Source organism: Zea mays, chromosome 2 (genome assembly GCF_902167145.1).
Source record: "Zea mays cultivar B73 chromosome 2, Zm-B73-REFERENCE-NAM-5.0, whole genome shotgun sequence".
NCBI lineage: Eukaryota > Viridiplantae > Streptophyta > Magnoliopsida > Poales > Poaceae > Zea > Zea mays.
In genome coordinates this window covers 21,461,894-21,489,584 of record NC_050097.1, presented here as the reverse complement: position 1 = coordinate 21,489,584, position 27,691 = coordinate 21,461,894, and the positions used below count along the sequence as shown (strand labels likewise).

The 27,691-nt window shown below is 46.0% G+C and overlaps 2 protein-coding genes and 1 pseudogene across 11 annotated transcripts; 2 read left to right on the top strand and 1 right to left on the bottom strand.

Moving 5' to 3' along the window:
- Window positions 1-1,037: 1,037 nt before the first annotated feature.
- Window positions 1,038-8,033, bottom strand: LOC103646115 (peptide chain release factor PrfB1, chloroplastic). Of its 10 annotated transcripts, none has more exons than XM_020548194.2 (14): window positions 7,926-8,033; window positions 7,638-7,839; window positions 7,511-7,570; window positions 7,043-7,265; window positions 6,234-6,326; window positions 5,852-5,899; window positions 5,047-5,144; window positions 4,775-4,952; window positions 4,193-4,224; window positions 3,281-3,361; window positions 3,040-3,187; window positions 2,150-2,365; window positions 1,848-2,034; window positions 1,038-1,463 (listed from the first exon to the last, which is right to left on the bottom strand). In XM_020548194.2, exons 8-14 carry the CDS (start codon window positions 4,799-4,801, stop codon window positions 1,171-1,173), a joined length of 984 nt encoding a protein of 327 aa, XP_020403783.1. In that variant the 5' UTR covers window positions 4,802-4,952; window positions 5,047-5,144; window positions 5,852-5,899; window positions 6,234-6,326; window positions 7,043-7,265; window positions 7,511-7,570; window positions 7,638-7,839; window positions 7,926-8,033; the 3' UTR covers window positions 1,038-1,170. The 10 variants fall into 10 exon arrangements, with proteins under 10 accessions (XP_020403783.1, XP_020403784.1, XP_035821101.1 ...); XM_020548195.2 differs by having other exon boundaries at window positions 7,043-7,238; XM_035965208.1 differs by adding an exon at window positions 3,537-3,735 and having other exon boundaries at window positions 7,043-7,839.
- On the top strand, window positions 7,913-8,483 carry LOC109943972 (zinc finger protein 4-like; annotated as a pseudogene).
- Window positions 8,484-19,174: 10,691 nt separating this feature from the next.
- On the top strand, window positions 19,175-20,718 carry LOC100283619 (uncharacterized). The gene has a single exon (XM_020549268.3). It carries the CDS (start codon window positions 19,589-19,591, stop codon window positions 20,249-20,251), a length of 663 nt encoding a protein of 220 aa, XP_020404857.1. The 5' UTR covers window positions 19,175-19,588; the 3' UTR covers window positions 20,252-20,718.
- Window positions 20,719-27,691: the final 6,973 nt, after the last annotated feature.

Sequence of the window (27,691 nt, the reverse complement as noted above, 5' to 3'; positions counted from 1 at the left end):
CCGCCTTCTGCTTGCTTTCCAGAGCCAGGGTATGGAAGCTGATAAGCCGCCTAGCGCATTCCCTGCGGTTACGGTTAAAAGCATCATCCTCAGCAACCAACAAGTTACTCCTAGCCAAAGAATTGAAAAGTAATCTACATTGTTTTCAGCACACAGGATTGTTGTGAAATACCTGCAGAGATCGTCAAGCAGCTCTTACGGCGGCAGCTGCCCCCTCGATGAAGACCGGTTCAGTCCCCCGCCACCCGCCATCGTCATCCACCGGCCAGCGCGCCTTCTAAGCGCCTGTTTGTTTGAGATAAGAGTTTGGTTGTGAGCAGTTAGTTCGGAGAAGTTCGTAGGTAGTCGCGGACGATGATGGAGAGGTTGAGCGCCTTAACGACGCGGTCGGAGAAGTCGGGGACGAGGCAGACGAGCGGGGGCCGCGCGAGGGGCGAGTCCCGACTCCCGAGATCCGAAGAGCAAGCATGAGGGAGAGGGGAGGGTGCCGGGATGGAGATCGCGGGGGTGCGGCTGAGGTCGACGCCACGACAACGGCGAGGGTGCAGGGAGGTAATCGCGATCTGCGGGGGCCGGCTGCGGCTCGTGCGGAGGAGGGGGGGCAGGAGGCGGCGGGACGATGGGGTGCTCGCACGGTTGGACGATGGGGGCGGGGCGATGCGTGGGGGTGAGAGTGCGCGCATCGGACGCATCAGACGGCTGAGAGACTCTAAAGTGTATTGGACGGTTGAGATCGTCAGAAGGCAGAACAAGCAGAGGCAGCCTACCCCTTAGAGCCTTAATAGGTAGTATAGATTTTAGCTAGGCGTAAGGTGCACGTGGGAATGAGAATGAGATTTACGGGGAGGGGGTAATGAGAATGGCAGAACATGGAATGGCAGCCGGGAATGAGAATTGGCAGAACACGGAATGGCAGCAAGGAATGGGAATGGGCTTTGCGGGGAGGGGGGAATGAGAAAGACAGTGCGGGGAGGGGGAATGAGAATGACAGAACACAGAATGGCAACCCATGTTTGCCATGTTTCCACTTCGATTCCTAGATCAATAAATACAATGCTAGATTGCTAGTGCTATGAAATTATACTAAATCAAGAGAGAGATGAAAACCTCATACTACAACATAATACAATGGATGTAGGTATCACTCATCGCTATGCTCCTCAACAAAAATCAGCTGGTAGCTGCCGCAGTTAGCTTGTACTTAAGGTATGCTCTGATAAAGGGATCTAGCTCTCCATCCATTACGCCAGTGATGTCCGACGTCTCACACCCTGTCCTGACATCCTTGACGAGCTTGTAGGGGTGGAAGACGTAGTTGCGTATCTGCTGCCCCCACTCTGCCTTCACAATGTCTCCACGGATCTGCTTGATTTCTGATGCACGCTGCTCCAGGGCGATCACCAGCAGCTTCGCTTTGAGCCGGCTGAGGGCCTTTATTTTGTTGGCCAGCTGGCTCCTCTCCTCTGCAAAGTTGGACATTAAAAACAAATGCCAGATTTATCTCGTATTACCTGCAGTTACTTTGACTTCTTGATTTCAATTTTCAAAGATATTTCAGACATCCTGGCTACACAAAGTTGTAAATAGCTTTTCTGCAAGAGTGGCAATCCAGCATTGGTAAAAGCTAAGATTTTACCTATCAACTATGGTCACGATTCAGGGGTAGGAAGTTCTGGTACTTTCAGGAGGGCATCAATTAGTTTTTCACATCTTTTGCTTACCACCAATTCATTTACTACTTTTTTTTGCTTTTTTTGTAATCGATTGCCTAAGATCCAATGTACATAGAGAAGACTGAGTATGTGTTGTTCACCACAATGCAAATGCAAACTGGTGTGAAATTATACCTGAGCAGCGAACTGCAATTCCAGTTGGAATATGAACCATGCGAACAGCCGTTTCCACCTTGTTCACGTTCTGGCCTCCTTTACCTCCAGCTCTTGTGAAGCTTATCTCCAGGTCCTCTTCAGGTATGTCCACAGCCATGGATTCCTCTGGTAGAAGAGGCATAACCTCAACACCAGCAAAGCTTGTCTGCATAAAGTAGCACATATAGCAGAAAACTGAAAATTAGAAAGGTACAATATCTTTAACTTAGACAAAATGTTGATAAATTTACAGAATTAGAACAGTGCAATGCAAATATTACCTGCCGAAGCCCTTTAGCATTAAATGGTGATTGACGAACAATCCTGTGTGTCCCTTTCTCGCCAGAGAGATAGCCATAAGCATATCTCCCCTCTAGTTCAACAGTTGCTGATTTTATACCGGCCTGTTCACCAGGTGATTTCTCAACTACTCGTGTCTTATAACGCTGCTTCTCTCCCCATCTTACATACATCCTTAGTAACATGTCAGCCCAATCCTGCATAGATCAAACAATTTTTTTAGTAGGATACAAGCACACAGAGTAAGCAAACAAATGCTTTTAAATGAAAATTTTGGTCATCGACATTCTTTCATGAGGTCAGTACATAACTATATTTTTTCACAACCATGCCAGACAGATCCATATAATTAATAGGTGAGTGCCCGTGCGTTGCAACGGAACCGCTACATTGCAGCCATATACGTGTGTTGCTATGGTTTCTATATATCACATATGTCGATCTTGTTTAAATGGGTGTTGTGGAAAACTGGCAATCATTTTTAAGTAGCAATATACTATATGTTACCATGAAGCACTGGTTTCGTACAACAATAACGAAATGTTATTGTTAAGTAGCAATACCCATAAATTAGCACTAAGATGAACGACAATTGCTCAACTCGGTTTTATCCTGTGAAATAGAATACAACAAAATTACCATTCTAAGCAAACAAAGCTTCAGAGTCCACAATAATATCATCAGTTCACTACTACAGGTGCCATAAGGTAGAAAGCAATAAAGGCTAACACAAAGTTTCAAATCACATGCACTGCATGATAAAAATAAGTTACCGCAAAAACAGATGGTACAAGCATTGTGCCATTGTAGACCTTATATTGGGATAAGAACACAGACTCCTATCTCATCTCATAAGTTAAAGGCTTCATACCGCGAGATAGGAGCAGAGCCCACAAGGGACGCCTTTGCCACTATCTCTTCGGTCACCACCCCTCCGCGGTGGGCGTGAAGACGACATTTGGAAAAGAAATTCAAAACCCGCAATCTGCTCCACAACTAAACACCTAAATAGAAGGGATCTTGTAGCTCCACAATCAGCTAATATGTGCAAGCAGGTTCTTTTGGAAAAGAAATTCAAAACCCAAGAATAACATAGGTTGTTTGCTTAGTACCTCCATCCGGTTTTGACTTTTGTCACAACCAACAAAATGAAGACCATCAATTTCAAGCATGGGAACAAAACAGGGATTGACCTATAATAAATAAATAAATAAATAAAGAAAGAAAAGAAACAAGTAATAAGTTCCAAGCATATTATTACAATGCACATAAAAAATAATAACTAATAGGATGTTTATAAACAAAGATTGATGACAAACCCCATATCTATGATGATAACGCTCATCTACATGTGGAGAACTTATGTACCTAAAAGTTCCAATCAATAGTCTACCGGCTGCAGCAGCTTCCCGAGCGAGGTCCGCTCCGCCGTGTCAAGACCACAACCATGGATGCACACATTAACTTTCTATGATTCATTCTTCTGCAGACTCGAAACGTTATCAGTTCCAGCAAAACACTGAAAGAAAGATAGATGTAGCTTTGGCCAACGACAACTCTTGAGGCTCTAGGATAAAGTTCAAGCAATCTCATAAGCAGTACTTGAGCAGTATACAACAACACAAATGCCATGCAACGGAGACAAAAATTAGTCTGCATATACATCCTTATGCTAGTGAAAGACTGATTATCACCTCAACATTAGCATAGTTGATGTGAGAAACCAATATTGATCTAAGCAGCAGCAAGCAAGCTAACAAATCTTGATTGTGTTTGATAGAACAAAAACCTTATTACTATTTTTAAATTTGTTTTCATTCAGTAATCACTTAACCAAAGGACGAATAAAGCTTCAGCACAAATTTTCCTCTCTCAATTTTCATTTTTACCAATTTGTAAAAGGTTGCAGGAACCAGCAGTGTAAATTAACAAGCCACTATAAAGGCATACAAAAGAACTAAATATGGTAACAAGTTAAAGTGTGCAATATCGATGGGGAGATAGCTTAATGTTGTGCAGCTTACATCTGAGAACCCGACCACTCTGCAGTTCCAATCTGCAAAAATAGCTTTACATTATACTCTATATTCAGATAGCACATGAAGTAAAAGCACAGGGCCATAAGAAGATGAGAATGTTGGTATTTTCCTATCAGTCAAAGCAAACATCCTATCAAATATTTCCCTACCAAGCAAAGCAAACATCCTATCAAATCTTTCTCTAATAGGCAAATCAAATATCCTACACATTCCTACATTAGGTTTCAATTACAGAAAAATAATTTGGAGCATCAATTGTGTGAAATATAGTTGTGAGCTCGTTTTTCAAATATCATGATTGTCAACTACAACAGAATGGTTTGTCTAGTTCACCTGTTTGTAACTTACATCAAAGTTCTATTTTCTCTACAGTAGAGTTCGACAAAAAGATTAGAAGATCACTATAAGAAAACAGATAACAAGCACATAGAAAAGTTATATGGACTTAACCATAACTGTTTTGTAGTCATGGTTTCCTAATACACCGCATGCATACATATGCCATGACTACACTATTTTTCTAAAACAAAACAATTAACACAGTTTAGCAAATAAAGGAAACTGTACCTTGAAGGTGCTTCGGTTCTTGATCATCGGATCATCACTAACAAAGCTTCGCAATTGACCTACTATTTAAGGATTTATCTTTTGCAGGTCACATATAGATGGAGATTGCCGCACAAGCGGCGTTAAATTATCTATGCACCAGTTAGGAAGTAGCAGTAACAAGCTTATTGACTCCAGTCTAAAATGTAGGGAAAAAGAAACGATTAGCGACTGGTTGAGGGTCAACAACACATCATTGTATCATCATAAATAAAAAAAAATGTGGAGCTCACCTGGAGCTTCTTGATAGCTGAGCCATCCTTGTTAAACTATAACTCATTAGCTGCTTTTACTCTTAAGTTCACCTTCCTTTGAAGGCGCACATTCTTCCCTATTGGAGAAGCCATAAGGCCGACCGTAGAAGTGGTGTGTGCGGTTAGACACATAAATTAGTCGATAAAAAACATATATTACCATCGATTTCAATATCTCATAATTGTGGCATTGACTTGACTGCCAAACAATATAGAAACAGATGAATTCAATATAATTGTGGCTTCAAAAAACATCCACTAAAGGTAGCTTTTAAGAGTATGATAAAACCAAATGGTCAAGGCATAATAATAAGTTTATTCAATGGTTATATCTAACAACAATCGAATTCATCTTAAGAGTATGATAAAACCAAATGGTCAAGACATAACAATAATAACTTTTAAGAGTACGCTGCATGTAAAAATCTAGTGATGCAGTGAATATAACTCACTGCAGGCCACATGTCTCACTACAGATGAAGGCAAACAAAAAAGAAAATTACACCAAGAGAATAAATAATCAAGCATACAAAAATAAAAATAAAGAGACATTAGGGTTTAACTCTCTGCATTGTGATTTAAGTCTGTGATACTTTTAAGTGCTGATCTGAATATAATTCTCTGCAATGTGATTTAAGTATGTTATACTTTTAAGCGCTGATCTGAGTATAACACTAATCAGGAAAAACTTGTTCTAAATATACCACTGGTCTGAGTATACCACTAATCAAGAAAAACTTGTGTGATACTGCTATGAGTTCGAATGAAGAGACGAGAAAATTACCTGGGAGAGCGCCGAGAAGCCATAGATCGAACAGATGCACGTAAACAGCTAGCAAGAAATGGGAAGTAATCAGTAAAAATGCATTTAAGTCATGGAATGAGTCACTTAAAAGATTTAGTGCTACTGCTATGAGTACATCGCAAGAAAAAATTTAGTGCTGATTTGAATATAACTCACTGCAATGTGATTTAAGTCTCAGATTTTTGAACAGGGCTAGAGTAACTATTCTAGTATTAAATATGCTTACTAATTCACAATTGCACGACACAAATATCAGTAGAATATATATAAAAGGTTTACATTATTGTTTTTCCCCTTTTAAATTCGAGAGCATGTTTAACTCACATGAAAGAATGAAGGTTTATCTGAGTGAAAAAATTACCTAAGAACATAAATATCAGCTGGTTCATCTATATCCAGCCATTCTTCAATATCCAATTCATTGGGTTGACATACGTCTCAATGTTCCATGTTCCTACACAGATCATGTATTATCAAGACTTTGCGGATTAAATGATAGAACATCACTCCAAACTACAAACTACAGAATAATAAGTAGCATGCTTTTACATATTTCAGCTGGCCAACAAGTAGCAGCTGAGTCTGATTGCTGCTACTGGCATGTCACCACCATATCAGGAATTCCGGATTCAGGAGTAAGTGAGTAGCAGGAATGCGAATTCAGTCCAAAGAAATTATGGGAGAAGAAACGATGTTATTAGACCGACTAAATCTGTATGCATGGTGTCTGTACCAGAGCTCTCTAACGTCAACATACTGGGCACGAAGGATCTCTGATTTCTGCCTTCTATGCCTGCATGGTGCAACCTTCATTTGACTCTCTGAGTGGCAAAGTAGACTACATTAGCATACGTACAGGGCGGCACGTAGGCCAATGAACGACGACCACAATCTAAAAGACACTCCATCCCGTGAGGGAGTTATTATACCAGTCAGGGAGGATACCGCATTACCATTGCTATCAAATGATCAACTACCTTTAACTCTACTATAGTCAGGTGCCCGTATATTGTTACTTCACATCATGCTTGTTAAGACGCATAATTGCATCCATGTTTGCTAGTAGAAACTTCTCCATTTTGAAGTATAGTGAATGGTAGTTGCAATTCTTTAGTATTCGTCAAAATAAATATGCCATGAATTTTTAGATCGAGGGGTTTGTAGACTCACTCATCTTGGTCAATACCAGAGCCATTCATTGCTGGTGTGTGTCACTCTTGGATTGCGCCGACCCATAGATGAAGAAATCTGAGAGTGATATTTTCCTGTGGCGGGAGGCGAGGAACCGGCCACCGTTCCGAGAGGAGGTGACCTTGTTGCTGCGGCTGTCATGGCGTGCTGACGATGAGTAGTGGCACAGGTCCGTCTACGAGGTGGAGCACGTCATGTTATCCTGGAAGGAACATGGCGACATTTGGATTGCAACGACGGGTCGCTCACGAATTTGCAAAGCGATAGGATGGCAGGTCGAGCAATAAGTTGAATATAACTCACTGCATTGTGATTTAAGTCTCAGGTTTTTGAACAGGGCTAGAGTAACTATTCTAGTATTAAATATGCTTACTAATTCATAATTGCACGACTTAAGCATGAGTGTGGACGCCTACGTTAGGGTCTTAAGGAGTAGTAAAGACTTACCTCGACAAAGACAAATTATAATTGTGAGCAGTAGCTCCCCGGATGATAGGCGCACAACACCTGCATGAGGTTTCAGGACTGTACCTGATAGAAATGTATAACGCTGCTATCTAGAGCAGGTGCTAACCTGATAGGGAGTGAGCTGGACAGGAAACTGAAGTTTGTTGAAGCCGGTCACTACTGAGTACTGATGACAGGTATATCATCTCGAAGAATAACAAGGACCAACATGTTTGCCACTACTGAAGCTAGCATATCCTCTGGTCCACTTCAAAGTACCGATGGCTCGCCTTTTCTGCTGAATTATTGCTGCCCGAAGACCCCTGCTTCTTTTTATAGCAATAGCAAAGCAGGGGGAGGCATGACAACACAAACTTCAGAAAACCCTATCTAAACAGAGCAATGGAGAGAGTACCTGGGGTGGAAGAGCAGAAGTCAGCAGACCAAGTTAACCAAGCTGGTCTAGCTGATGAGAGTACCACAGTACCGTGGCTGAAGTTGGGTCTTGATGCGCCAAAAAGTGAAGAAGTCAAGCCTCAAGAGGTGAAACCAGTGGGCACTCCACATAGGACTTTCTCCTGCAACTACTGCATGAGAAAGTTTTTCAGTTCGCAGGCTCTCGGTGGGCACCAGAATGCGCACAAGAGGGGAGGTGTGCAGCAAGAAAGACATACAGACTTCAGATGATGATGGGCCTTCCTCCATCCGCTTCCTTTCTCCATCCTTCGAGAGTGAACTCGCACTCCACGATTCTGAAGGGTCATGGTGAAAGAGCTGCGGTTCCCGTAGCAAGATTCGACGGAGGCCGAATGAGTGGCTGGATGCCTTTTGCAGTTGAAGAACCTGGAGGGTTAGTATGGCCAGGAAGCTTCACAGCAAGTTCAGATGAGTCCAAGAAGCAAATGGAGAAAAATCTTGACCTAACCCTACGTTTGTAAATTAAACTGTAATAAGAAGTAGGTCATCATATGTAAGCATTTTATGATTCGACCAGACGAGGGAAGGCCTGCAGGAGAACCACTCGGGGCTCGACCGGCGGTCACTCGCGGTCTCGCGCAGTCGGCCGTAATTTCACAGCAAAAAAACACAACGGAAGCCAACAAATTTCCCTGCCTCCGCAGCATTTGAGATTGAGAAAAGCCCTAGGTGGACATTTTGTCAATCAGACTGAAGAACCCTAATTATGTGGCTGCTCTACTGCGGGGCACGAGGAGCAGAGGGGAACCCAGGGAGGTGGAGGCGCCCGCGGGTGTGTGGATGAGGATCTGTCGTCGCGGTTGGGGAAGGTCCTGCGTTGCGCGAGCGTGGGCGAGGAGCAGAGCGCATCGAGCGGCACCACACCGCACCCAACCTCATCCCTGTCACCGTCGGTTGCGCTAGGAGGAGTGGGAGATGAGGAGGTGAGAGGAGGCGGCAACCATGTCACGGTGGAGGCTGGTCGGGGAGGCGAGGACGCGTGGTTGTGGGCGGCTGGGGAGGTGGAGCAGAGGCGGAGGGAGAGGCGGTGAGGGCGCCGAGCGCAGAGACGCCTACGTTAGGGAAGGAGTTGGAGCGGGAGGGGAGTGGAGGAGGTGGTGGAAGTGGTCGCGACGCGCACGGCCCGCAAGCAGAGGCGACGGACGAACGGTGATGATTTGACGCATATAGATGGACGGTGTAGATTGGCTGAAGGCAGAACAGGGGAGGCAGCCTACCCCTTAGAGCCTTAATAGGTAGTATAGATATAGATTAAAGAATGCGTGTTAAGTCGTGTCCAAAAGCTAGCGCATGCATTTCGGGTTTGTTAATTTCGGTCTAATGCGGTTACGTCGATTAAAGAATGAACGGCTCGGCATGAGCATGACATGGCCAATGGCGTCTTGTGCAATAGTCCGGGAGCATGCATGTGAGCTCCCGGAGGGAGGATCAAGTTTTCTAATGCGTGCCTGCAACAAGCCTGGGGCCCATCGCTCATATGCATGCTTTGCTACTTGCTAGGTGAGGGTTGGAACTGTTGTTTAGTGTTCATGAGCCTGTCAATCGAAGTGCCGTCTTGTACTGACCGGCCTGTAGAGCGCATACGCCATGGCAGTGGCGTCTTCTGTGCTGCGTCATGTGGGCGTATATCATTGGCTCGACTTGCTTATTGCTGTGCTTACATCTTAATTCGGTAGATTACTTGGGCGAAACTGACCTTGCAACCCCATTTTTTACAGATTGTGATGATCTATTATTGATCTGATGGGACATGTCAACCGACCACACTTGAGAAAACAAACCAAAGCATGTGTTCGGCTCTATTGAAAACATGCTCTGATATATATTAGTGTACTGTTTCAACGTATAAATTCAGAACTTGTAACCGTAATTTGTGGTTCAGATCAACCAGGACGAATTGAAGACCTGTAGTAGTAGTTAGCTATTAAAAGCGTGCAAGTTGGGGGGGGGGCGTGTACGTAGTGGGGCAAGTGCCTTTCAGGCATGGAGTAATTAACGGGTAAGTGTCTTCAATGTTCACAAGCTTGTTGACTTGTTGTCCAAGGAAAAGTGACAGCGAGTATAGTCGTCGTCAAGAGCAAAATTAGCAAATCATGGGAACACACTTACCTTGTAATTGAAAGGTTTATATATGCATGGGCAGTAGTTGCCGCGTCAGTATCCATTCAAAAGATTTTTTTTCATTCTTTTGAGCCAATTAGCTACAGAACAAACAATTGCGATTGAAAACAGCACCATATAAGCCAATTGTTAGTCCAAGGTAGAGAAAAAGGCCACGAGATAAAACAAGTCAATTAGCTAGAGCTTCCTGCTTCCTCCATCGTACCATGCAGTCTTACGGTCTGTTGGATGAGTCTATATACTAGTAGCCATCTTGTTTGGATGCACTAGAACGAACTAAAGTTCCAAACAGGCCATTTGTTCGTCGTCATCACTGTTTGTCCTAATAAAAATGCTGCCTCTCGCAAGCAGCATCCTATATATCTGTGTTACCTCAAGCACCAAACAGATCAAACTGTCAGTAATTAAGCTAGAACACTGAAGCGCGCACAGGTACGGTCTCCTTGATCATTTGGGCGATTCAAGCAATGTTGCTTGCAAGGATCCTAGCTGGGAGCAAATAATTGCACTACTAGGCAAACTTTATTGGGCACGCGACAAATTAGGATGGTATTGAAGAACTGTATATTAGGCCGGTACAGAAGACCGACCGAAGATCATTAAATTCGGCGTGGTCAGTAGCTTGCAGCTACATTCACAGAAGCACGATGCACAGCTACAGTACAGAACACAGGCCGGGTTTAATCCCCATCACGGAACGGGGACGGCAGCAGTGCTGGCCGAGCGCAGGAGGCATCACGCGGCTCTGAATGATCGCATTATCATCGTGTTGCGTTCTCGTCACTAGCACCCGTACCTGCACTGGTACTTATAGTAGTCGCCGCTAGCGCTTAACAGTTTGTGAACTCGGCAATCATATGGTACGGCCACAGCGCCGCCGTAGGTGCAGCATGATTGGGGCCGGTCCACTCCATGCATGGCCGTCGTAGAGAGGGCAGGGCAGGGCAGCTGGGTTTGTTGGCTACGCTACTCCGGTGTCCGATCAGTAGCAGACTGTGCGCAAGTGGCGCTGTTGTATGTGCATGACTGCCTGGACACGCTTATTACTGCTATTGCCAGCCGCGAGTGCTTTCGTTCTGTGAGAAACGCCATTCGTTATTGCTGATGGTGGCCTTATCTCTTGTTCGCCATCGGCTACCTAGGTTCCTGGGCTTCCTGCTGCTCGTCTCGCCGGATCCCCTATAGCCTAGCTAGCCCCTGCGCTGTGCTGCCGCCCGAAATCGATCGCCATGTTCTCACCGATCGAGGGCTCGACGTGGTGCGTGGCCGCTATGCCCCCTACCGTGCCGTGCTCAATTCATACCACTGCAGCGTCGAGTAAATGTTGAGCAGTGAGCACCGAAAATGGTCAAGTCGCCGGAGTCTTTCTGCGACAGTGACCGTGTGTGTGTCTGCACTGCAGCGGGAGGAGCGTTGCTCAACAGTCAACACACAACCTACGCCCCCAACTGCATTGCAGTTTTCTGAAGGCCCGGGAACCACGTACGCCCGGCGAGAAGTTGCTGGCCTCCGCTGCTGGTTCTGTTCTGGCCCGGCTGGGCGGCGACGACGGGTGCCGCGCGGATTGCTCGCCACTCGCAGTCCTAGCTGAACGCGACGTGCACCGCGGCGACGCTGCGTGGGGAGAGACCAACGGGCCACGCGGGAGGATCGTCGAGGCTCGAGAGGAGGTGACTTGACATGAGCGGTTGAGTGTCATGCTCAAACAAACGGAAAAAAATTTGTTGCAGCCCGGCTGCAAACCAGGCTGTTTGCAGCCCCTCACAAAAAGGAGGATAGGCCCCACCTGCAGGTCCACCAGATAACGTTTTAGTTGTATTATTTACCTGCGGGTGGGACCTATCCTCCTTTTTGTGAGGGGCTGCAAACAGCCTGGTTTGCAGCCGGGCTGCAACAAATTTTTTTCCCAAACAATTACACAAAGGTACCGTTGGTTGATGCTCACTTGCACGCTCGTACCAACGCCTGCACGAACACGGAACGCCTTCATCGGCCCGCATTGACAAGTCTCCTGAATCGTGCTTGAGAAGCCGGCGCGCCCTCGCCTGACCTCGTCCATTGATTTAGGAGGACATGTTAGATAAAAACCTAAGCCCAAGCAATTTAGGAGGACCACATAAAACGGTACGCGTGAAAAAAAAACGATAGCACGCCAAAATAAAAGGTGGTGTGCACTTATGAAACACGTCGTACAGTATTTTGGTACGCATGGCTAAGGGGGTGTTTGAATACACTAAAACTAATAGTTAGTGGCTAAAATTAGTTGATACATCCAAACACCCTAACAAATAGTTAGGCTATTAGCTATTTTTGGTAAATTAGTTAATAGTTAGGTAGCAATTTGTTAGCTAGTTAATTTTATTAATAATTTTTAGCTAACTAACTATTAGTTGTAGTGCATTCAACCACAAAGTAAGTCTGTTGGTTAAGGGTTTTGGTTAAGCACCATTTATAACTTGAGAGTATAGTTATATATTTGGACCGGGCCTGAGGTAGCTTTGATCGGGATGACCAGGCCTATAGATCACAAGAGGCAACGTTGGTCGACCCTGACCATGTCAGAGTCGTCTTTGGTCTGGGTCATGTTTTATTGGTGGTGCCTTTTATCTTACAGTGAGCTTTTGGGTTGTCTTGAACTACCTCGGATATAGCAGGTACATGTCTTCCCGATTTTGAAGCGAGCCAGCGGGAAATCTCAGGGCTCCAAAGATAGTTAAATCTCCCGATGTGAAACCGATGGTTGCCAACAGAACTTTGATGATCATCACAACTTCTATTACCTAATGTACTAACTATCGAGGATTATTCGATGGATTTATGGGGTAGGTCATGTGCTCGAGAACTTAAGATAAATGCATTGGAGACTATAACATTTATACAGGTCGGTCTTTCAATGTGAGATAACACTCAAGTCCTGTTTATCGTGGTGTCTATTGCTTATGCAATATAATAAGATGATTTGTCCTCTTAAGGTATGATGACCCTCCTTTTATAGTACAACAAGGGACGGTGTTCATAGAATAGGAATTTGTGTCGGAAACAAGATGGGGGTGGAAACCGAACTTATCATGAAGTCATTCGCTGTAATTATATCATATTTACATAAATATTAATCTTATATCCTAATCGAATAGGGTCCTTGTCAACTTTATCTTCCTATTTGTCAACTTCATCTTTCTCTTACTTCCTTGCCCGTGAGACTTTCCTAGCATTGTGTGGGTCGGGTCTTTGGGCTCTCAGACGAGCCCGTAGGCCCATCTATAAATGCCATCTTTTTTATAGTTGTATGCGGATATCTCTGAGATTTTGATTGAACACATACTTCTTTCGAATTACTTGACACTTTCACAACTCTTGCAAGATGTAAATGTACATTATCAACTAAATAAGTAAATCATTTTTTGTATCGTGTTGTTTTAATGTTTTTTTATGAAACACGGCATGCTCAAACACACCGCTCTCCGCGCGTCTTTGAGCTAGCTACGTGTCTCCTCTTTTCGTTCATTTTTTTACTATGGTTCTCACCTTTTCCAAAAATTAAACGTAGACTAATGAGATGTTTTAATGCACTAGAACAAATAGAACTAATAGTTAGCTGCTAAAATTAGATAAGACATCAAAATAGTGTAGCTAATAGTTTAGCTATTATTTACTTTTAGTAAATTAGCTATTAATTAACTAGCTATTTGTGAGCTGGCTAATTCTATATTAGCATTTTTAGCCAACTAAATATTAGTTCTAATGCATTCAAACACCTCGTAAATATGTATAAAACATATTGTTGTTTATAGTATAAACTCCCTCCATCCCAATTTATTATTTATTTGACTTTTTATCACAAGTTTGAGCAACTCGTCTTATCCAAAAAAATTAGAAAAACAAAAAATCATTGTGATTTTTTTATTATCAAATATACATTGCATACGACTTTTTTTTCATTCTTTCATGATTTTTTAATAAGATGAGTGGCCAAAGTTAAGTTTAAAAAGTCAAACAAATTATATTTTGAACCGGAGGTATTTATTATAGTTAGATATATAATTAAATCTATTTTTATAGTAATTTTTAGAGATATAAATATTATCAATGTTTTCGTAAATTTAGTCAAACTTAACAGAAATTGATCAACAAGAAAACAACAACGACACTTAAGCCACACAGGAAAAAACACATGTGCTAACTATAAACATGCACCGAGGAGAAAGCTATTTTCTTTTTAAAAAGGGCTATACTTGATTTGTATGTTAACAAATATTATAGCTTTTAAATCAGTTTTAAAGAGATCACTCTAATTAAATCTCTTTTTCCTAAACCGTACTTGTAGGTAGTGTTAAAACTTTAGAGTATGTTTGTCAGGTTCTATACAGGTAGAAACGTTTAGGATGTAGTTTTTTCGAAATATTTATTTTATAAACTATAAATGAATCCTTTGGTTTATTCCAGGATTCTTAAATCACAACCAGAATGAGAAGAAACTAGAAATTAGGTTTTTGTCTAGACTAGAAATAACCAAAATATTTCCCTTAAAGGCTTTAACATTTCTATATTTATAGGTCTCCTTTGGGATTTTGGATTAGTAAAAACATAGGGATAGAAAAGTATAGTAATAGGGTTGTATGACATTTGCAATTTCATACGAAAATTTTCAAGAGGTTGGACCTTATTTTAGATATCCTCCAAAATTTTACTATAGGAATTTTATAGAATTTGTAGAAAGTCAATCTTTTGTTCCAAAAGACCAAATAGGGAAATTTCCTATAGGATTTTAATCCTTTAAAGTTCCTTCACTTTTTCTTTGTTCCAAAAGCACCTGTAGACTCTAACGATTGAAAGAGTTTGACTGCCAACCACACTCTGGTTGACCCAAGTACCGGCAAGCCTAATCTCTTGCCCAGACTCCTCTATTAGTGCTAATAAATTTGTAAACATCCATCAAACAATAAAATATAGTTAAACATGGGTACAAATTAGACAAAATTATACATTTATAGTATAAGTATTATTTTTGTCTAGCCTCTTGAAGATTTCTGGGTTCGTCAGTATGTGCATTGTTTCTTAAAACTACACATCCAAACAAGCCGGGTTAGGGATGACGAGGGGGAATTCCCATAGGGGATAGCTCTATCACTGTACCCATGATAAAAATAATTCTTTACAGGGATTCCCACAAACGCTTGTGGGGGACATTTGTTCCACATACCCGTTCCTCACGGGGATAAATCTTCAATAGGGATTCTTGTCTCCGTTTAAATTATAGTTAGGATATACGTCATTTGTTATTAATGCAAAATAGTGTCACTTATACATATTGTCAGATGTAAGACATCATTATATGTATATCAAAATGAACATATTTGTACATGAGTAATCTTTTGACAATGTAATTATTTTTGTTTTTATCATTAACTTGTTGTTGGCACCTTTTTGGGGCGCCAAACACTCAACAAGAACCGGCGGCGGTGCTCTCTGGTCAGGCGCGGACGGTCCGCGGCACAGGGCCGGACGGTCCGCGACCTGGCACGAGGCTAGGGTTTCCTGCCTGACGGCCGGACGGTCCGCGCCCTAGGGCCGGACGGTCCGCGACCTGGCGACAGGGTCGTCTTCCTCCTCCTTGCTGGAATCTAGATCTCGTCCCCTGGGGGGAAAAGATCTTAAGGTGCTCCGGGTCGACAGGTCACCCGGGGCGTCCCCAGATGACGTGGAGTCGCCTAGGAATTAAGAGATCAAATCGAGGAAGAGGTCTTGGATGGACAACTAGATCTTGCCCCTCGGGAGGGGTGAGATCCTAGGGTCGTGTTGGGATCGGCAGGCCACCCAAGACGGATCTAGACGACGTAGAGTCGAATAGGGGTGGAGGTGGATATGCGGAAGACTACAACTAGAACTATGCTACATCTACTCCTAGGGCAGGAAAAGTAAATAAGGTAATTGGTTCGATTGGAATGTGTTCGGGGGTTCTCAATCGGCCGTACCCCTTTATATTTATAGGGGAGGAGGTCTGGACCTTTTCCTAAGAGATAGCAACAAACTCCCACGTGATTAGATGGATAACCACGCACGAGATAAGGATAAATATCCGAGTTGATCTAATCTCGGGACACGCGGACCGTCCGGGCCCAAGGGCCGGACCGTCCGCTCATTTTGGTGCCCAACATATGCCCCCCTGCCTTTTGGTGGAGCTTGGCGAACCAAAAGCATCAATGAAAACTTCGGAAATAATTGACCTCATGAGCTTTTGTTCCCGACGTAAGGACTCAGCTCGATGCAAGTCATCGGCTCTTGCGATCAGATAATATAAATAATTGATGGAACTTTAATGCCCAGAGGCCGTTTCGGATCGCATCCTCTTCGGCCATGTCTACCTGATCAATCTGTCAATAGGCAAAAACTTGTGGTGCCCCCCAGCCCAAATAAGCAAACGGATTGGACCAGTAATATGAATTCATCGCCGTACCACCCCACACATGAGCAGGACAACACATCGGCGATGGATAGAACGGGACGCACCATGCTATCCCTGGAGGAGGATGACAAGGCGATCTTGGTTGTGCTACCTTTTGGATCCGTTTAGTCGGCTTTTGCTTTCGCACAGACCGCCCTTTTGACTTCGTCTGCTTTATTGGCCGGTTGTGTGGAACGGCCTTCTTCGTATATTTGGCAAGCAACTGACCAAAAGTAGGGCCAACTCTACTGAGTCGTCCAGACGTCTTAATAGTATTTTGTTTCCTAACACTTGTTTTGGAACCTTGTGGTCTGGTGGTCTGAGGTTGCTGCTTCTGACTGTCTGCGGACTGTCCGACCATTATAGCCGGATCGTCTGCTACTGTCTCGGACTGTTCGGCCTTAGTACCCGGATCGTCTGGCGTACACAGGGCAGGTGACCGTGATCGGGTGTCCGATCGTGCTTGCCCCCCGGTGCCTCCGGTCTTTCTTTTGTCCGGAGTCTTCCGAGTAACCATTATGCGTGACATATTTGGTGTACGGGGATCACCAATGATGATATTTTTATCTTTGCTTTTATCGGCCGCACAGGGCCGAACTATGACTCTTTTGCTTGTCGGCTCTAATGTGGTGGCAGGGACAGGTGGCCTGTCAATCCTCACCTCCTTTTGAAACCTCAACCGGCCTTCGTTTATAGCCGATTGTATTTGCCGACGAAAGACAACACAATCATTGGTGTTATGAAGAAAGGAGCCATGCCATTTACAATATATACGCCCTTTTAATTCTTCAACCGGAGGAATTATATGTGATAGTTTAATATTACCATGTTTAAGCAACTCATCAAATATTTTATCACACTTAGTAATATTAAATGTGAATTTAACCTTTTCCTTTTGTGTCGAGTGCGGGTGAGAGCAAACAGAAGATTTGGCCTTAGTGGGCCAAAGAAGCTCAGGGACATGTGACTTTTTTGGTTTTTGGAGCTTGGGTGGCCGGTTATATTTATGTCGGCCTTCCACACTAGGCGGATCATAGGCGACTTCTGGTGCTCCGGACGGTCCGACCTGCACAGTTAGACGGTCTGCGGGTGGATCGGACGGTCCGGTACTATCCTCGGACAGTCCGGTCACGTCAGGCAACACCTGTGACCCTTGTGGTGGGCTCTGTGTAACTCCGGACTGTCCGGCGTAGGGTGCCGAACGGTCCGACAGAGGGCCGGACGGTCCGCAATTGTGTGCGGATGGTCCGGCCGTGCCCAGGGTTGACTCACCATTTAGCAAAGATGGTGATGACGGTCGTCCTAGATATGAGTCCATCGGCATACCAGAATATGGCTGGGGAAACCCATTTGCCGCCGATGTGTTTGGCGCAATTGTTTCATCGCCTAATTTATGTGATAAAAAATTAGGCATGTGAGTTTTTCCTAATGCATGTGTCATCCTCTCTATATCCTCCGTGATACTTTTAATCCGATTATCAAAAGAAATTTTAATAGATGGAATATCATCGGCTGACCTGGCATCACCTATTGTGGGGAGCTGTTGCAGCACGACTAACATATACTCGGCGTTTATCTCCCTCTCTTGGACGGTCTTTTGGTGGCAGTCTACCTTGAAGTGCGAGAGGTACCACTTGTCCGCCACCTTGAGCACCTGATCCTTTTGTCGGTGGGCCTCCTCGTCTATTTTCTTCATGTCATCTTCTAATTTTTTATGCTCAGCGGCCGATAAATTAGTCAGCCTTGTGTTGCTGTTTGGAGAAGCACTGTTGAGATCTTTAGAATCGGCCATGTAAGCCTGATTTTGTAGATCTGCAACTTCTTCCCCAGCGGAGTCGCCAAAAGTATGTTGGCACCTTTTTGGGGCGCCAAACACTCAACAAGAACCGGCGGCGGTGCTCTCTGGTCAGGCGCGGACGGTCCGCGGCACAGGGCCAGACGGTCCGCGACCTAGCGACAGGGTCGTCTTCCTCCTCCTTGCTGGAATCTAGATCTCGTCCCCTGGGGGGAAAAGATCTTAAGGTGCTCCGGGTCGACAGGTCACCCGGGGCGTCCCCAGATGACGTGGAGTCGCCTAGGAATTAAGAGATCAAATCGAGGAAGAGGTCTTGGATGGACAACTAGATCTTGCCCCTCGGGAGGGGTGAGATCCTAGGGTCGTCTTGGGATCGGCAGGCCACCCAAGACGGATCTAGACGACGTAGAGTCGAATAGGGGTGGAGGTGGATATGCGGAAGACTACAACTAGAACTATGCTACATCTACTCCTAGGGCAGGAAAAGTAAATAAGGTAATTGGTTCGATTGGAATGTGTTCGGGGGTTCTCAATCGGCCGTACCCCTTTATATTTATAGGGGAGGAGGTCTGGACCTTTTCCTAAGAGATAGCAACAAACTCCCACGTGATTAGATGGATAACCACGCACGAGATAAGGATAAATATCCGAGTTGATCTAATCTCGGGACACGCGGACCGTCCGGGCCCAAGGGCCGGACCATCCGCTCATTTTGGTGCCCAACACTTGTATACGAAAACATCGCCGCATACATGTTTAACGGGATCCGTAGAGAACAAGGATGAAGAATGATTTCACGTTCCTGTTCTCATGTACCTGTTGAATAAGAGTTTTTTCCATTTACATCATATAGAGGAAGAATCTTTCCAATCTACATTCTCTTAGGAATTCCTCGTGGGACCCAGGATCGAGTCACCATTGTCATCTGAAGCTAGTTTGAAAACTCAAATATTCTTTGGAATTAAAGGGGACTGAAGCGAAAATTAATTTATTTTCACCTCAGTTCTCTCTAATCCTAAAAGCGATTTGAGGTTTTCCAAAGTAGTCCGTACTGGGTGGCATTGTCCTATGTTTCCATTGCTTGTGCAGTTGTGCCACGTCGCTCTGTCCTCCGCGGCACACCATAAAAACCAGACCCCGCAATGCTCCCATCTCCAGTCCAGGTCTCTAGTCTCCACTCCGCTGTCGCTCCGGCCCAGCAGCTCGACCACCACCGCTCCGCAGGCAGGAAGCCGCCAAGGACATGGACGACGCTCAGGAGCCTCCCTCCCCTCCCTCCCCCTCGCAGTCATCCTCCTCCTCTTCCTCGTCGTCCTCCGTGGCCCCGAACCCGAAGAAGCGGGCGCGCAAGGACGGCAGCCGGCACCCGACGTACCGCGGCGTGCGCATGCGGAGCTGGGGCAAGTGGGTGTCGGAGATCAGGGAGCCCCGCAAGAAGTCTCGCATCTGGCTGGGCACCTTCGCCACCGCGGAGATGGCGGCGCGCGCGCACGACGTGGCCGCGCTCGCCATCAAGGGCGCGCGCGACGCGCACCTCAACTTCCCGGGCCTCGCGCACCTGCTCCCGCGCCCGGCCACCGCGGCGCCCAAGGACGTGCAGGCCGCGGCCGCGCTCGCCGCGGCCGCCGACTTCCCTCTGCCGCCGTCCCCCGGCGGCGCCAATGCCAAGAGCCCCGAGAGCAGCAGCTCCGGCTCCGCCTCCGCCTCCGCCTCCGACGACGCCAGCGCCGCCTCGCCGGCGGCGCCGCAGGACGCCGAGCCCAACCCGGACGACGCGCTGTTCGACCTCCCGGACCTGCTTCTGGACCTGAGATGCTGCGGGCCGTCGTCGTGGGCCGTCGACGACGACGTGGCCGGCGGCGGCGCGTTCCGGATCATCGAGGAGCCGCTGCTGTGGGAGTACTGAACTGATCAATGCCACCGCGCCAGTCCTGTCCTTGAGCGGTTGGCAGTGATCAGCGAGTTCATGCATCGGTAGCTGTTGAGTGTTAGGGGGTGTTTGGCTTTAGAGACTAATTTTTAGTTTATCCAATTTATTCCACTTTAGTCACTAAATTGTTAAATATGGAAACTAAAATAGAGTTATAGTTTCCATATTTTGCAATTTATAGACTAAAGTGGAATAAAATGGAGGGACTAAAAATTAGTCCCTAGTAACCAAACACTACCTTAGATCGACCGGACGGACACATGTAAATGCAGCTACTTCCGCTCCTCTGTTTCGTGCTCTGGATTACTCTGCTGTTTCTTCTCTTTATGCCAGATTTAGGTGCCGCGCTTGTATAAAGTTAGTTCCTTTTTTTCCCTCCTTCTCTTGCTTGATTTGGAAGACAAGAATATGTATAACCATAAGAAGCATCTTATCTTGTGTCACTTTTGGGCCGATTGTTTATTTTAGTGAGAGAGAGAGAAAAAACTGATCGGGCAAAGAATTGGACCAAATGAGCAGTGATATTTACGCTTCCCGCTTTAGCCTTTGTAGTCACAGTAGGACTTGACACTCCAAGAATTTAATTATATTACTAAGTATCGTCATCATTATTGTTTTGTTAATAATATTTAAATAACTCAGAGTTTTAAAAAATTGGAATAAGTGAGTTTTATAATCCAGAACGGAGTAGGTAAAATGATACTATTATTTAGTATCATATGTATTATTGTTATTTTATTAGAACTCAAATAACTTAGTATAATTTAGAACAGGCGCTCCAGCATCCAGATAAGAGGAAGGAAGAGGACCGCCGCGCAGGGGAAAAAAGCGTGTTCCAGCTTCCGGGTTAAGATTTGAGACAGGGCCCCGTCCGATTTCCCTGCACAAACGCGCATGATCCCGTCTGCGGATTTCCCTGCCGCCGTCGCCATTTCACAGTCCGAGTGTTCGACCCGCGCCGAGGAGCGCGCGGCTGAGGAAAGCGGGAAAAAAAAAACGCCCCAGGCAGCCAGGGTCGTCTGCGCAGGCCGCACGCGCCCCCTCCCCTGCTGCTGCCACCACCCACCACCCCACCCGGGCCCCGGCGCAAGACGACGCGCTCCATGGCGGCACGTTCGCATGCGCACAGAAATGTGAGTGAGCTTGGGCGAGGCTGCTCGTACTCGATCGTGGCACTACTACATGTGATCAGCTGTGCAAACGCCAACGTGGGCGGTAGCTAGCTCCATGGGGGCTGGCAGCAGTTGCCGCCGCGGCGGTGCGTGAGCAGTGGGCGCTGCCGGGTTGTCGTCTCTCGTGCAAGCGACCTGACAGAGCCTGGTCTGGATTAGGATTAGACCGCGGGTTTTGGTCTCTGCTTAACTGCTGGTAGTAGCAGTACAACAGTGAGCCTAAACAGCTGTTACCAGTAGCCTAGCAAGGAATTGCTATACTTGGTCCAGGGTTTACTTCATCACATAGTAAAGAGAAAGCGGGTTTCTTTGTTCATTGCGTGACCCTTTTGGTTTCGGGCCGTCCGAGCAGAGGGAGCCGTCGCTGCCCGAGGCGAGGACAGCGTGGGGGAATTAAGAGCTGTGTTTAACCGGCGGGCGACCGCGTGATTGCTGCTTTGCTTCATGGATCCAGGATCCCCATGGGATTGGGATTGGGATTGCCCACACGAATCGGTGGGAGTACGTGTGCACTTAAAAGGTCGGTGGTTTCCGAGGACGTGCTTTTTAAAAAAGAAAAAAAAATCGGCGTTCAGGCAGCTGTCGGAGTCGCAAGTTGCCTGGCTTGCCTGCACAAATTAATTGCGTGCTGAACCAAGTATCATTTGCACTTGCAACGTAAAAAGTACGGTAACGGCGGACAGCCCGCAACATGGGCTCACTGCCTCCTCCATGTTGCTCTACTGTACAAGCTAATCCTTTTTTTTTTCCTTTTTGTAAAAGAAATAGTCGCAACTCTGGAATCACCTGTTGCCACCAAGGCGATGAGATGAGATGAGGCGTCGGTCACATGCCGTCGCCAAAACCCAAAAGGGCGGCCAGGAGCGGAGCAAGACCACGCCCCCCCGGCGCGGCCGCTGATCTGCGCATCTGACGGGGTGCCTTGGACTTGGAGTGCTGGGCACGTTACGCACACCGGGCACGAGGCAGCCCTGGACGGGACCCATTGTACAAAAGAGTCTTTTTTTTGGAGGGGAGCGGCTACGTATTTCATCCGTTTCCTTTTATGTATTGCGAGGGCAGCAAAGCATTTCCATGCCCGTTATTTCCAGCTAGCAAGGTTCACCTGTCAAGGCGGAGCTCCTTGCAGGCACTCAGGCAGGGGGCCGTACGACGAGACGACGTCAAAGCACAGCACAGTTCTCTGAATGCTGCTGCTGCCTCCTTGCGTGCAGCGGCGCCAGGTGTCCCGGCTCGTTCGTCGCTCTCGGTCGTCCAACCGGCAAGAGCAGCGCAGGCAGACAGATACAAGATGCTTCCAGGCTGGCGAGAGTGTGCGACGCCCTCGACCTGGCGGTACGGCGTACGGCAGCACACTTCTCGCGACGTACGGAGTCACCACGCGGCTCTGGGGCACAGCTACGCATGTCCCTGCCTGCCGTGAACAGCCGCCAGGGCCAGGCTGCTGCTGGCTTCATCATCTTACCCCTTTTCGGCTTTTCCCATGGTTGGGAGCAGAGGTTTTGACCAGAGCTGCCCATCCAGGCAGGCATCGCATCCATCAGGCAGCCAGCCAGCAGAGCATCGGACGCAACGCAAGAGGAGGGCGCCGTATATGGCCATTACCCACCGAAAACCAGAAACTCATGGACCATTGGCTTGACTACGCGGTATGTACGCATGCAGCGCTGCCTGTACGAAACAAAACAATGTTCCACAGTCAGTAGTAGTGGACCGCGCGCTCAGCGAGAACCTGTGCAGCAAAAACTCGTCAAATCCACCGCACCGCAAGACGCCAAACCAAAGAGGCGTCCAGCTATAGCCGCTGCGCCGTGGCAAGTACTACTAGTGGCGCAGTGATTCTGCTGCTGCGCCGACCATCGGCCGGGCCGGCGATGCCGTGGACTATCCTTCGGCGGCTAGTCGTCTGAGGAGAGAGGGGGTCAGAGGGCCAAGGGATTCATAGCATGCACCGGCCAGCGTCCACCGTGTGCTCGCAGCCAAAATAAAGCCTGCCGCCTGCGCGTCCCGCGTCTTGCCTGCCGCCTGCTATGCGTCCGCGTCGGGTTGGACAGACGTTGCACGCGTTGAACTTTCAAAGCCGAGCCTGTTTACATGCCCGGACTCGGGCCGTCTCTGGTTTGATTGACTGGGAGGTCCGGCGAGTATTCAAAGCAGCATTTTAAGTACTCCCTCCCGTTTTGAAATACTAGTCGTTTTTACATGAATCCGCATATCAAGGAGAGTGATTAATTGGAAGTCATATCTCCAATCTTACTCAATTTTAATCACAGTCTATAGCCTTCTTACCACCACGTCACATTTCATTTTACGGGACCGTTTGGATCCATTTATTTTGGAGAAATTAAAACTTACCTAATTTTCGATAAGGGTACTTATATCCCAACCGCTAACAAGACACGTTCAATTTTCCGCTAATATAATTTGCCAGCCTCCCAAGCCGTCGCTACTTACCAAGCTGCTGATGCTCCCGTTACAGAGGAAGTAGGCCTGGCGATTCAGAGCCTCTCTCCTGAGTATTTGCTTCCAAGTGACGTGATGAGGTACTTGTCAATTGTCATGCAATATATGGACTTCACCACGGGTCTATCAAGATATTCGGGTCATAATAGAACTCCTATGACAACATCACTGAAGGTAACGTAACTGCTTAACATCGAAGCACTGGACACAGTCACACTCCAATAGTTATACAAGTGTTACTCGAATAGGTTTCAGTAGTAGACTGTATTAGTTATACAAGTGATATTCCATTAGTTACTCACTTACTCCTATAGTTCCACCAGTAGAAAACCGCAAGTGGAAATACTATTTACACTCGTGGTTGGTTAAGAAAATCATCATTAGAAATGCTATTTGCATTGTCGGCTGCCTTAATAAAACCGCCATCATTTTGACTGGTGGATCCAAAATAATCGCAAGTGGAAATGTCGATTTTTACTCTCTCTACCACTAGTGACAATAAAAACGTCAGTGCAAATAGGTTTAAAACCACCACTACTGGCTACTTGATGAGTTATACTCCCTCCATTCCAATTTATAACTTGTTTCACCTTTTTACCCTGACTTTAACCGACCTGACTTGTTCAAAAAGCGAGGGCGCTTTACAAATTACAAGTGGCCGGCCCGTGCCGTTGCCATGTCGACGTACTACTCCGCACTCGCCATCGTCACGCCGCACCCGCAAGCGGAGGAGTTTTCGCCGGGTGCATTGTCACTCTGATGTCCCTCGCCAACCAACCGCCAATTCAATAGTCCATGTCGCCACCGGGCAAATTCCTAGGCGTGGGCGTCGATGCAGCCGTCGATTTCATATTTTAGGGGCCGCGGAATTCTACGTGAAAGCAGCCTCTCATGCAATGCAAAGGCGACGTCGTCGTCGTCGTCGCTGCGTGTGCGCATATATAGCGCTGTTCTCTGATTCGACGTGATCATTTTTCTGACGCTGGTTATAAAATTTGCATCGGCCGCCAGCTCCTCCCAAGTCAACCGCATCATTGCGGGCACGTCATATCCTAATGAACTGATTGATTGATAAGCATGCATGGGTAGTAGTAGTAGTACAGCGGCCGCCGGTATACAGCTAGCTAGCTCTAATAAGGGTACAGATTATTGTGTTTGGCTATGCCAAATTAAAGATCCTTTACCTGCTGCACATTCACAGATTGACGAGGTTAGAATAATACTCGATTGGCTAGCTAGGCTCATACACGCCGGGTTAGCCGGTTAGGTGAAACACTCGGACCTGAGTACCTCCTGAGAATGAGATCATGTACAATCCCGGACCGGTCACACATGCACGCCACTTTAATTGCATCCATATAGCTCAATCGTTTAATTGGCAGATGGCGATGGGTATTAGGTTTGCACCCTTTGTTAGTTGTAGCAGCAGATGAAGTCTTTCTCAATCGTATGTATCTTTCAGTAGAAAAAAGATGAGGTTTTTTTATTGCTGGACGCCGTCCATTGGGCACGGCCCGGCCTGATGTACTAGCATGCCCCTGTCTTTGTTTAGACGTACAGTACGTATGCAGTGCAGGGACGGGTAGGTAAAAACGACAGGTGTTCTAGTCTGCAGGTCGCCATAATACAAGTATGTTATCTGGAGAGGGCAGATGCCGGCCGATTCCTGTTAACTAAAACAAAACACAGCCCGATCGGCTTATGAAACAACAGTAAAGTCTACGACTCTGCTGCGTGCCGAGAGAAAACAATGTGCTCGTCCGGCGGCACACGTAGAATATATCTGGCGCCGCTACCAAGGCTCCAGACACATACGGCCACGGCGTCGCAGTCCAGCACACGCCTCAGCATCTCCATGCACACCTATCTAGCTTAATTATCTGATGCCGTACATGCATGCAATACGAGGTCGCCAGCTGCTACGAGTAGTTGCCGTTAAATACTACTCTTTTTCAGCGCACCGGGAGTCCCAGATCGCGTGGATAAACTATCCCGTACGGCCGGGTAAGAGGTGCGTGCCAACTGCCAGCCAGTGCCGATGTGTGCATGCCTACTAATGATGATATATGCACACACAGTGATAAACATATATGAAATCGATATTTTTTTAGCTGAGGTTGGATGAATTTTATCCAATTTTAATTTAGTTTAGCTAATACAATTAAACTTAGTAGATTCTAGACATATTTAGTCAATCTAGATGAACTAGTAGATTCAAATTTCATTTGTCTAAATTTGGTGGATGAAACTATACTTACTGTGTTCTAGCTGAACTTACTCAACCTTAGTTATTCAATCTATTTCAACTTGTATATACTAAGAATCAAGAGTGATTATGACAAATATCTACCAAACCCCTTCAGCGGTGTTAGCATCATCTAGAGAGAAGGTTAGTTTGTTTGTTCTGAATAAAGACATCCAATTCATTCACCATGTTCGCTGCGGCTTTAATCCGAGGGCAGGGTATGGGACATACGGAGAAAATTTTTTAACCACAACATGAAATTCGCTTCCACAGATAGTCGAATCCAGGACCTAAAGAGTGCTACTGAAACCAACTAACCAACTTGTCTAGAGGCCCTTTGGCACTATTGACTTTCTCAAAGACATATTCGCTTTCGAGATTGCTGGACTTGCTTTGCCGTTGTTTTTATGGATATGAGACTTGGGCATTTGAATATGGTGGAACGATGTGAATATGTGTATATAATAATGTTGAATGGATAATATGTGATAGGCTTGGTCATTTAAATGTGATGGATAGATGATATACAATGAAAATTGGATGATGTTGAATGATATGAATATGTGTATGTGATGTTGAATGGAAAATGATGAATGGATAATATGTGAATTTTATATGCATATTTAGGTTCATTTTTGTTATGGATGGCTCCAAGACAGTCAAAAAAATAAACTCAAATTACATACTTTTGGTGGCGCGCAACATGCAGTCACTGAAAAAAAACTCAAATTATTTTTGGCGGAAACTGAAACATAGTGTTGAACACCAAAAGTTACGGACAATTTGGTCCTAGGGTTTGGACGGTCCGCAGATCAGATTAACTTGGTTGATTATCCTTATCTCATGCGTGGTTATCTATCGAATCACGTGAGCTTCGTTAGCTATTGCGTAGGAACGGATCCAGACCTTCCCCTATATATATGAAGGGGTATGACCGATTGAGAACCCCGAAACACATTCCAATCGAACCAATTACTTTCGTTATCATTTCTGTTCTAGGAGTAGATGTAGCGTAGTTCTAGCTAAAGTTTTCCGCATATCCAACTCTACTCATATTCGACTCTACGTCGTCTAGATCCGTCTTATCCCTCCTGAGGGTAATACGACCATAGGATCTTACCCTTCCGGGGGGCAAGATCTAGTTGTCCATTCAAGATACTCTATCTCGTCCGTCTCTTAATTTCTAGGTGATTCCACATCGTCTGGTGACGTCCCTAGTGACCTGTCGACCCTGAGCACCTCTAAGATCTCTCCCCCAATAGAGGGAGATCTAGGTTCCAGCGGACAGGAAGACAACTTTGCGCCATCGCGGACCGTCCAGCCCAGAGCGTAGTCCGTCCGATACAACGCAGGGAAGGCGTCGCTCCTGCGTCCAGATCACGGACCGTCTGGCCAAAAGTAGCCAGCCGTCCGCACAATCGTATCGTGCACCGTCACTACAAGAAACTGGTTAAAGAACGTGGGTGAAAAACCGTCGAACTTAATGTAATAGGCCGTCGAACTTAACATAAGAACGTGGGTTTACCCACGAACATA